Below are 12082 nucleotides of genomic sequence, written 5' to 3' on the forward strand. Positions count from 1 at the left end.
TCTAAAAATACAGTGGCCTACATAATCCAACAATGGAAGAGACAAGCCTTGGTGGGAAACGTAAAGAAGAATCCTATAGCTGAAATGATAAAAGAAGAAAACGATAAAATTAAAATCATGAGGTCAAAGGACAGAGAACAGACAGCCGATGAGGACAAAAAGATGGAAGAAAATATTACTATGGTCATATTGAAGCCAAAAGGACTTAAATAAATAAATGATCCTAAAATTAATTTAGTATGTATATATATTCTTTTTTTAAGTGAGTCGTGTTGTGATGACCAAACACCGCCCACTTCACACTGGGTGTGATTTTTTCTTTGTTATTACATTTAATAAAGTGCTCTCTTTCTACAACAGATAAATGCTGGTTGACCAAAAGGTGCTGTCAAAGGTTCTATTCCCTCATCCTCTAGCATGTGTCTCCATCAAGGTTCATGTGGTTCCTGTGGATGTGTCCTTGAGCAAAGCATCAACCTCCCCTACCTGCTCATTCATTGTGCATCATTGCAGATGAGAGCTTCAGCTAAATGCTTCAAGTCCTATTGTTGTTTAATACAAATGTTGCACAGAAAACGGTCACAATCAAACAAAGCTAGCTGTTTTCTGAATTGGAAAAGGAAACATGCATGCCACCTTCTGAAAACTAGTTATGCACAGTACTCCTCCTATCATGAACAAGCTTGAGTGATTACACTCTGTAATGCTAGTTTAGATTCATGTCTTCTTGCTTACAAAAAGGAGCCACTTTTCAAACTCCCTGAGAAAGGTATCAGCAAAAGCTGTTCTTTTTAGGGGGGGGGGGCGGGTTAAGATTTCTATTTCTATTTTATGTTTTATACTGTCTTGAGATCAAATGATAAGAAATGCAAATGGACAGCCGGTGATGTCAGTCATTTATTAAAAAATTATTAGTGGAAGTACTCCTGTGGCCTACTGGCAGCGCGCACATGAAATCTGCGTAGATCGGTCAATTGGTTTGTGAGATCTGAACACACAGACGTACAGACCACAATGTCAGACACACACACACACACACACACACACACACACACACACACACACACACACACACACACACACACACACACACACACACACACACACACACACACACACACACACACACACACACACACACACACACACACACCTCTTCTAGACAGCTAGACTTCTGGCTGTAGAGGCCATAATAAATGACTGTCATGTCAAACAACTAGCAGTCAGGCAAGGCCACTTGAAGTGACAATGTGGCTGAATATGCAGCAATGAGTAACTAACAACTGTCTGGTTGATGAAACATCATGATGGTGTTTTTTCTTTTCTTTTTTTCATAGCTGGTTAGCTCTTTGAGGCTGTCGTTTAGGTGTTGTCACATCCTTTCTTAGAATTTGGAAATTGTCAGTGGTGGTAAAAGTACTCACATTTTTTACTTAAGTAAAAGTATAAATACTGCAACGTAGATATACTCTGTTACAAGTAGGAAGTCCCGTATTCAAAATGTGCTTGAGTAAAAGTACTGGTATCAAAAAATACTTAAAGTACCAAAAGTAAAAGTACTCATTGTGCAGAATGTCCCATTTCACAAGTTCCAAATGTATTAAAAAAAATATTTTGAAAATAGACGATCTAGAAGATCACACAAGCACACAATGCGTCGCATCGCGAATGGCCGAAATCTATATATGGCTGAAGTGGTTAGTGTGTTTTGTAATAATAATAATCAAAATCTACAAAGTAACTAGTAACTACAGTTTTCTTTTAATTGTTGTGGAGTAAAAGTACAATATATTCCTTTGAGATGTAATGGGGTAGAAGTGAAAGTATTGAAAATTGTTAATACTGAAGATAGTAAAAAAATACCTCAAAATTGTACTTAAGTACAGTACTTGAGTAAATATATTTAGTTACTTTACACCACTGGACATTTTGTGTGCGTGTGTGTGTGTGTGTGTGTGTGTGTGTGTGTGTGTGTGTGTGTGTGTGTGTGTGTGTGTGTGTGTGTGTGTGTGTGTGTGTGTGGCATAAAATAGATGTAGTAACAAAGCGGAATGTAGTAACATAGCCTACATATGTGTGTTAAGAAAGTAGATCAGAGACAGCGGAGATCAACAGAATAGAGAGCATAGAAAGTGAAGAATGGCTGGAGGATTCAAATTTGAATTTATGTTATTATTGACAGTGCTGGTTCATCTGCCTGGTGAGAATACATTTAATTTAAATATTACACATTTAGTCAATTTAAGTCCATAGTAGATTTAAGAATACCATAAATACAGTGTTCATTCATACTTGTAGCTATATGAAATATTCACCCTTTTATGAAAGTGACAACTGCTCTCGCAAATTGTTTGATAGCATACAATGTAATCTAATCTTGGTTGAATTAATTGTTTCGCTATTATAGAATCTAAACAGACACAATTCAACTCATTTCCATATGTGATATATTGCACACATCTATTGTTTATTCATAAGTATTGACTTATTTAAAGGTAGGTTAAGTGATTTTCCTTGGTTAAAATAAGTGTTAAATAGCTCTATATTCTGATGGTAGTCATTGCTATAGAGTGTTTGTTCAGTAACAGGAGTCTCCATGTCTCTCCAGCTCTTTAATAAACAGAAAATGAATTTTCAGGTCAGGATACCAATTTTATCCAATCAGGATAGAGAACTCAGACAGGATACAGATTAAACAAGTGAAATTGGAAGTGATGACACAATGAAATTAGCAGACACAGTTGTAACTGGAACACTATTAAAAATGAAGCTAATAAATGGGTTCTCTCTCCTGATTGGCTGAAATTGTGTCACCTACCTACCTAAAGAGCTGGAGAGACAGGGACTGTGACTGAACAAATACTCCGTAGCAATGATTACTATCAGAATATAGAGCTTTAACCTTTTAACAAAAACCTTTTTGTTTTAACCAAAAACATCACTTACCCTACCTTAAAAAAAGAAAAAGAAAAAGAAAAAGAAAAGCTGTGGTTGTGTTTCTGACACTTAACTTTTTTTTTTCTTACATTCCTTACTGTTGGTTGTTGCAATATGGGAATCTGGGAGTTTAATCCTTGAACAAATAGAACCTTGGCTAATACTGTCTAATTTTCTAGAATACATGTAAATGTATTAGTGTGATGCAATAATTATCTGCTATTATTTCTCCCTCAGCAAATACCAGACAAGAAATCTCCCTCTACCACAGAGTTGGAGATGAAGTCACTCTGCGATGTGACAATGTGACCAAATTCCATCGTTGTCAGGAGGATGAATGGCTTTTTGATAGGAACAACCCTTTTGTTGTAGGTTTAGTTCATCGAGGGAGGATTAACAATGTATTGAATAAAACTGACAAAGCAAGAGCAGAGAGACTAAGAGTTGGACCAAACTGTTCTTTGGTTATAAAGAATGTCACAGCTGAGGATGTTGGCGTCTACACTTGCCGAGAGTTCTCCTCGGTTCCCGTTAAACTTGAAGATGTTTCTTCTGTCTCTGTCTTCACCAGTGAGTTTCTTCTTTACCATTTATTCAGCTCAATCCACTGAATTGGACAGAGTTCTAGTTGAAATCTTTTTCCCCCCCTCTTCAGCCAACATGTTGAACTAATATTCACTCTGTTTTCTCTCTCAGTATCTCAGTCATCTTCACCAGGGACAGATCTTGACCCCAGCAGCAGTCAGACGGTGTTATCCTGCTCTATAGTGATGCTTGACCGGTTTGCAAGGAATAAACATTCTCTGAGATGGCTGTATAAGAATGATAATACTACATTGAATGAAACCAGAGTAAAACAGAAGCGCCCCTACAACAATGGCACAGTGACCATTCACATCCCCCAGAAGAGGGATAACAGTCAGGTGTTCAGCTGTCAGCTGACTGATGGAAATGGACGAGTGAAGAAATCTATAGATTTTACAGCCATGACCTCAGGTTGGAAATATTACTTTCATATGAAATCATTCAAATGATACAGTATGTAGGTGTTTAAGATAAATGACTAATGATTCAAGTATTTAACATGATGAATGAAAGCTACTGACAGGGAAGTATTACTCATGGGTGTTATGGTAAATGCAGTTTTGATATGCCAACACAGCCATATATAAATAGAAAGCAGCAGTTGCATGTACAGTACTGTAAGTTACAATTTGTAGTTTGTTTAAAAAAAAGAAGAAGTTTGCATGATGTGTATTTAACTTGTACACTTTATGTATTCAAATACTTTTATAGTTTTCAATTCTATGATATACGGCATACGGTATATTTGCATATTGGCATATATTTTATTAGGATGTTTTGTCTGAGTGTGTCAGTGATATGTCCATTACGTGCTGTGTGTACTGTCCTGTATTTTCCTGATCTTGTACTATTTTGTGTCTTAATTTCAACCTATAGATAAGACAGCAGCCCCTACTGGTCCCCCTCCTGGTCCCCCTGCTGGTCCCCCTCCTGGTCCCCCTCCTGGTCCCCCTCCTGGTCCCCCTACTGGTCCCCCTACTGGTCCCCCTCCTGGTCCCCCTGCTCGTCCCCCTCCTGGCCCCCGTCGTGGTCTTCCTGCTGGTCCCCCTCCTGGTCCCCCTACTGGTCCCCCACCTGGTCCCCCTCCTGGTCCCCCTGCTGGTCCCCCTCCTGGTCCCCCTGCTGGTCCCCCTCCTGGTCCCCCTGCTGGTCCCCCTTATCTGACCTACATCCTGGTGTCTGTTGGTGGAGTTGTGTTGTTGTTGGTCCTGGTTGTCATGGTATTCATCATTTACAGGAAGAGAGCTAAAGGTGAGCATGATCTCTGGTCTGATATCCTTGCATTAAACATACAATTAACATTCTTAACTAATGATTATTACTTTTTGATTTTATATTACTTTGATTAAGTCTATGTTACTTCAACACCAATTGACGATAAACACCAGGAATTCATGATGAATCATGATGAATTAATGCTTAATTAATTAATCATTAGTTTATCATAAAATAAGTGTTAATTAAGCTAGTTGGTTACGTGTATGATTGGCCCCTTATGAGCACATGGATAGATTCTGAATTCTACTCTCATATCTTTTTTTCCCCAGGGTACCAAACACAAATTGATGACAATATTGTTGTGAGTAATAACACTGGAAATATAACATGTCTGAAAACTAAATATACAGTAAAATACTGTATACATTTTCTTTTCTAATATATTACTGAAAATAATTCCACCGTATGTACTGTGTAACAGAGAGAGCAGTCAAACAAGCATGTATTCAAACAAGATGCAATATACAGAAAATACATAAAATATAATCGTCTCTGTATCTTTCTGTATCGTCTCTGTCGGGTGGAAACCTCATATGTCCAAAACTGTTACTTTTCAGGTTTCAAATTCAAAAGCATCAAAAGAAGCAGATCTACAAGGCAAGCTCAAGTTTAGAGCTTGTAGATCTGCTACTTTTGACACTTTTGTGTGACGCTGTAGTAAAGTAGGACGTTCAAAAACCCCAAAAGTTAAAATATGGAGATGAGACGTTTCTGCCCGACAGCGACGATGTACTGTTATGCTATTTAAGTGTGCCAATGTGATCATGCCAAATGCTAATAGTCAATAGTATTGTAAGTGCTTCACTGGGCACACTGACATCTAACAAACACAACTCTGTAAACTCAAGGGTTCCCAAACTATTCAGGTCGCGACCAACCCCAAATAATCATAATTTGAACTGGGGACCCCCCACCCTGACAAGCACTTGGAATTGTAGGAGTTGAGTCGGTTCAACAGATAAATATTGTGAAAATATTACATTTATTTGTGTGCTATATTTCACAATGTTTGCCTATTAGGTAATATTTGCCAATTTGGCCAATGTTTGACATTTTTTTATTGTATAGTTTGTTGGTTACTTTTGACATAGTAATGGTCTTATTAGTATTTTTTAAAAAATGATCATTTTAGAGGTACTAAAAAGTCCTTAAATTGTCACTTTAGAAATGTGCCCTGTACACACTTATACTGTATGTTAGTTTGTTTACTGTTTAGTAAGAAAACAATGTTAAGCGAATCATCTGGGGACACCGACCCCAAGTTTGGGAACCACTGTGCAAACTCACACAATGTGTTGCTGTAACTGAGCTGTTTGTACAGGCTCTGATGTGTACACATACCAACCACACATTTCACACTGTAACACCACAGCCAGTGAGTCAAGTTCACAGGGAAATCATCAGTGTTCATCATCTAATTCTGAGTGTACAGATATAACCAAATGGACCCGTTTTATGTTCACTCTCTGAGTTACAGATGAATAAATTAACACTGAGGATTTTACTGTCTATGAAAATATTTTTACATCAATGTGTCAATACAGACACAAATGCCACAATGCAGACACAAGCTCCATCTTGTTTTTGTGGAGAAATAGAATATAATAGAAATAAAAGTGTTAACCTCATGTCAACCATGTTGTCATTAGACTGTGCAGGCTGATCCTGATGAGGGCCTCACCTATGTGTCAATCAACCACCCTAAGAAGAGCCAGTCTACTGGGAAAGCACAGGTAACCAATGGTTCCTTTTTTTAAGCCTTACAGTATGTCTTTTTGTGTTTTTGATGTTTTAGTTTTTCTTTTCTTTTGTTTCAATTAGGAAATTAATTTCATGTGTTGTCATGTCATTTGGGTTGTCTTGTGCTTCGCTTTCATATTCATCTTTTGTTAATTTGGTATAATATGGTTTGTTGTGTCATACTGGCTTATGTTGTGTAATGTTCTTCTGTGCCATGTGGTGCTGTGTTGCATATGTTTGCATGTTGTTATGTTGTCATGTTGTCATGTTACACAGTCATGTGTTGTGTTGTGTTATTTATTACCAGCTTGCAAAGCTGGTCTACAAACCGTCAGACCTACTTCCGACACATTAGAGATTTGCATTCGACACATTTTCATTTGCATTCGACACATTTTCAACACATTTGCGCGTCATTGGCTGTCCTTTAAGCCAATGGGGATACTTTCCCAAATCCCATACTCTGCACGGGCGGGCCTCGTCCTCCCAAGCTATGGGACTAGACACGCCTCTGACTGCCCATGAAGACAGTCTTCTAGGGCTGGCTGATTTTCCAGAAGAGCTGAAATGAGCAATGAGCAAATGAAAAAAAAAACTCTAAAATATTCTAAACCCACTATAGCAATCTGGTAATATCAGGCTACATATCACTTAAATGTCAGAGCTTAACTCGGCATGTAAATATGATATAAATGTGTTAATGTGAAGTGGATTCCTTCCAGCGCTAGCCGATTTTGGCTAATAGTAACAGCAACTAACTAACAGTTTTTAGCCAAACGCGGTCATGTCCGCTCTCCATTAGTTCTCGACGCAAGTCGCGTTATTACACCCGTAATTTTCATGTATTGTACATCCCACAATAAAATGTATTAACCATGTTATGGTTTCTGTCCATTACAAATGTCACAAGACACGAAGGAGACGAGGCAGCGGCCCGCGGAATTCGCGGCCTAGCGCAAGCATAAGCCTCGCCTGGGAGTGGGGCCTTTACCCCAACATCGCCGGGCCGCCCGACGATGTCGGCGCGCTGCCACCCGCGACGTCCCGCGCCATGTAAACAAACTACCGGTTGTTGCTAATACTGTCTAAGCATGTATGTGAATGCTTATGTCCAATACTGTGTTGCCGTTAGTTGGGTTTAAGCCAACAGCTGCCTACAATGGGCCGTCAGTGTGTAGTTAAGCCACGGGTAGAGTTAGCATGCGGCTAACGTTAATGTTACACAACGCAGCTGTCGTCACTCAAACGGCTACGTTAAACATCTTATCAACAACCTGTATGCACGTTAGTGTGGTCAATGTCATCAATGCTAACTAATTAGCCCGTTGCACAGTGTTATTTTGGTGTCTTTTGTGTCTTTTGTAGCAACTCAGAGTGTTAAGTCGCACGGAATTGAATAGCTTAGCACTTCCGGTCGTTCCTTCACAATAAAGGTTGCAATCAATTGAAAATAGCCGATCTACAAGCTCTCAATGCGTCGGCGTCGCGATACACACAATATACACATCTTTAGAAAACAGCTGATCTACAAGCTCAAAACAACTCGCAAAGCCACACGTGTACAAGTATATAGGGATAAAGTGGTTAATGCAGGCTTTGTAATAATTATACACATCTACAGTTCACTAAAGGACAATATGCCTCTGAGATGTAGTGGAGTAGAAAATTGCACATACTCCAGTACAGTTAAAACCCCTCAAATTTGTACAGTACTTCAGCACAAACAAATTCACATTATCTACCTATCCATCAGCATAACATGAATATTCTATCTATCTATCTACCTATATATCTCTCTCTGTGATCACATTACTTAATACAATGTATGATGACTCATTATATTATTATATGAATATTAGATAATGATTACTACAAGCTCACAACGCCTCGCGATGCGTTGCAAACATAGCAGATCTACAAGCTCACAAAAACAACCCGCCAAAGGGGGCCGCCATGTTACTCCCAGGGGGTCCGCGAACATCACTTCCGCATTTTCTTCTTCGCTGGTCTAAACAAAGACACGGTTGCCAGATTTATGAGAGAGAAATAACCAACCAGGTCAATGAAAACAAGCCAAATATTTAAGTGACTATTAGGCTACATGAGCACTTTAAACCTATATGCATCGGCTATTTGAAAATAGACTATTTGGAAGTAGCCGATCTACAAGCTCACAACAAAATAATAACAAATAAAAAGCAACTACCAATATTTACAAGCAACTTTACAGAACACGAGGTCGCTTACAATTAGTACACATGGCAACACTGTGTGTGTGTGTGTGTGTGTGTGTGTGTGTGTGTGTGTGTGTGTGTGTGTGTGTGTGTGTGTGTGTGTGTGTGTGTGTGTGTGTGTGTGTGAATGAAAAACAAGCGCCGAAACAAGCGTTTTTCTCCCAAACAAAGACATTTACACTTGTGTGTGTGTCACCTACATTGTCAATCTATATACCATTTTAAAGGTACGTGCCTTGTGATTAAAATGATGCAAACCATTCCAAGATTGATGATGCTTTTAGCATCAACACTGACGCTAAAATCAGCGTGTTTCATGCTTCATGAAAATAGCAGATCTACAAGCTCACAACGCGTCGCCGCCTTGTGTGCTTGTAGATCTGCTCTTTTTCATTTTTTATTGAATACTTGAATTAGAAAAGACATTAATGAAACCAAATGGACCCATTTGGGTATTTTGTTCATGTAAGCCAGTAGTGGAAAGGGCAAACTTGCATGAAATTAAAAGACACGTTGTGAGCTTCACTTTTATAAAGGCTATGTGGTATCTGAAACCCACAGACTTCACTATGGTCTGGTAAAGGTTCTACTGCACTTTTCGTTAACACACACACACACTCACACACACACACACACACACACACACACACACACACACACACACACACACACACTTTATATTGGTAGCCAACCGATGAACCTCTCTGTGGAGTCCTTTCGGTTGCATTGGAATGGCTGACATTTCATTTTAAAGACCACTTTTACATTTTGTGCTGCAGATTGGGGCAAAAAAAGCCTGCCGCAAGCTGGTATATTATGATTTTGTCATTTCTTGTTTGATTATTTATAGTTGTGTTGCATTTTACTGTCATCTTGTGCTGTGTTATGTACATATGTTGAGTTGCACTGTAACTGTGTTTGGATCATAGACTGTATAATAGAGAGGTTTGGATACATTATTTTTGTTTACATTTCATTGTGTTGTCTTTTATAGGTTCATTCTGACGATGGAACAGTGACTTACGCCACAGTAAAGGCCCCTTCTGCCTCAGCTGGACACTAGCAGCACTACCACCAACCTCTTCTTCACCACAGAAAATGTTGTGCAAGTCTCTTTTATATCTGTACCAGTGGTGGAAAAAGTACTCAAATGTTTTACTTCAGTAAAAATAGTGCTGTATCAATACTGCAACGTAGAAATACAAGTAAAGCTCCGGAATTAATAAAAATACTTGAGTAAAAGTACAAACGTATTGGTATCAAAATGTACTTAAAGTACCAAAAGTAGAAAGTGCTCATTATGCAGAATGTCCCAAGTTTTCAAATGCATAAAATGTATAAAAGTCTTTAGAAAATTGCAGATCTACGCATTGTGAGCTTGTAGATCGTTTATTTTCAAATGGCCAAAATGTTTTCAAATGGCCAAAATGTATATATAGGGCTGAAGTGGTTAATGTATGTTTTGTAATAATATTCAAAATCTAAAATGTAACTAGTAACTAAAGCTTTCAAATAATTGTAGTGTAGTAAAAGTACAATATTTGCCTCTGAAATGTAGTGGAGTAGAAGTAAAGTAGCTCACAGAAAATTGGAAATACTAAAATGACCTCAAAATTGTACTTAACTACAGTACTTGAGTAAATTAACTCAATTACTTTACACCATTGACCTGTAAAATTGTATTTGTGTCACAGTGTTAACGCCACCATGCTGGATCAATACTCACTCTCTTAGTAAACATAGTAATCTGAGATTGTTTTGTGTGATATTTTGTGCTCAAAGGTTTTATCAGTGTAAAAAGCTTTTTGTCCACCAGGGTGCGCAGTAAACCAACTATAAGGATGAATGATAAACTGACACGACATCAGTCATAGATGACATGCTCCGGTTTAGCGAGTGTGTCAGAGGTGTAACCGTGAGATGATGTATAAAATGGTATAAATTATTGTAAATATTTCTTGATGAATTTCAGTATGATTCTAATGCAGTTTTTTCACTAGCATTCTAATGTAGTTTATATATTTTGCTCACAACCATTAAGTTCTTCCACAAAGGATAAATTAGTTATACCCAATATATGTGACTGAACACTGAGTTATTAATCCTATGCTTATTGGTTGACCTATTATTGTTTATGATGTATTTAATACATTTTCAACCACTATAGGGCATCGCAGTTCCCGCCCACTTCCTGGTGCCACTGCAAAATACTCAATGCATGCATTATTGAGTATTTTGCAGTGGAACCCGGAAGTGGCCGCAACTGCGATGCCCTATTGTTAATATTACAGAGTACGTTGTTTTGTAGGAGTTGCTTTGAATGTTGTGTGAAACCTTTTAATTGTAATGTATAAATATTAGACGATTAGAAAAAGTTCTTGCAAATGATCTAATGTTTTTTTTTTTTTTTTTACCGTAACATAATCTAATGAGCGCACCTTTCCTGGGTGAGAATTTGGAATTATTTGCTTTGTTATTACATTTATTTTCTGCTTTTGGGAAGGCATGTCATATTTTGCAGTATTCCATTCTATTCTAAAGAGACAAATAAAACAGGATAAAACCAGTTTGACCAAAAGGTTTTGTCAAAGGTTCTATTCCTTCAACCTGTGTACATAATCTATACTAAATATTCACAATATATTTTTAAAATAATCAGTTTGAATGATTTTGTTGACTCGTAAAGTGTCGGGATGACATGCTCATTAACATGTTGCAGGAGATTTGTTGTGTTGGTACCCGTACATGATTGCATCAGGTGAGGATGCAAGACAAGACAGACAGCTAGAAGTAATGTTAGCTAATAGCTGCCTTAATTCATTCATTGTTCCACTGGCATACCTTACAAGGCTTACATCATACCACCATGGTCTAAGACTTTCTCTTCAACATTGAAAACTTGTTCACCTTAACGGAAACCACAACTCTTGAAAACTAACAAATGAGTGGGGCAGTGTGAATGAACACAGGATTGACCCTGGCAGCATATCAATGGTACACGTGTGTTACCTGTTTATTAAGCTACTACTACTTTTTCAACCACATCTAAAGAGACAAGACATCATTTGAATGAGTTTGGGAACAGACACATTGAGACAAAAGACATAGTACACAACACATTACTTTTGATGGAAAAATGAATTGCAACATCTATGCGGTAAGTGAAGAAAGGGAACTTGGAAAGACACTTTCTGACAAACCACAAATCATTTGACTAGACCTTTCCAGCTGACATAGAACTGAGAAAAAGGAATTGAAATCTCATGTATTTGTGTAGGCTACCATACATGGAAGGGGATAGAGCTCTC

The 12082-nt window shown here is 38.0% G+C and overlaps 1 protein-coding gene across 1 annotated transcript in view; it reads left to right on the top strand.

The window, feature by feature from the left end:
• The window catches only part of LOC311062690 (uncharacterized protein), a 33986-nt gene extending 23765 nt beyond the window's left edge, over positions 1-10221 (top strand). Inside the window, exons 5-8 of the mRNA XM_084081897.1 lie at positions 4411-4773; positions 5070-5101; positions 6450-6533; positions 9769-10221. Of these exons, the coding sequence (XP_083938023.1) occupies positions 4411-4773; positions 5070-5101; positions 6450-6533; positions 9769-9837 (548 nt within the window). The 3' untranslated portion in view covers positions 9838-10221. The remainder of the gene's footprint in view (positions 1-4410; positions 4774-5069; positions 5102-6449; positions 6534-9768) is intronic.
• The last annotated feature ends 1861 nt before the right edge of the window (positions 10222-12082 follow it).

Source organism: Gymnoscopelus microlampas, assembly GCF_963454915.1.
Source record: "Gymnoscopelus microlampas genome assembly, chromosome: 16".
Lineage (NCBI taxonomy): Eukaryota > Metazoa > Chordata > Actinopteri > Myctophiformes > Myctophidae > Gymnoscopelus > Gymnoscopelus microlampas.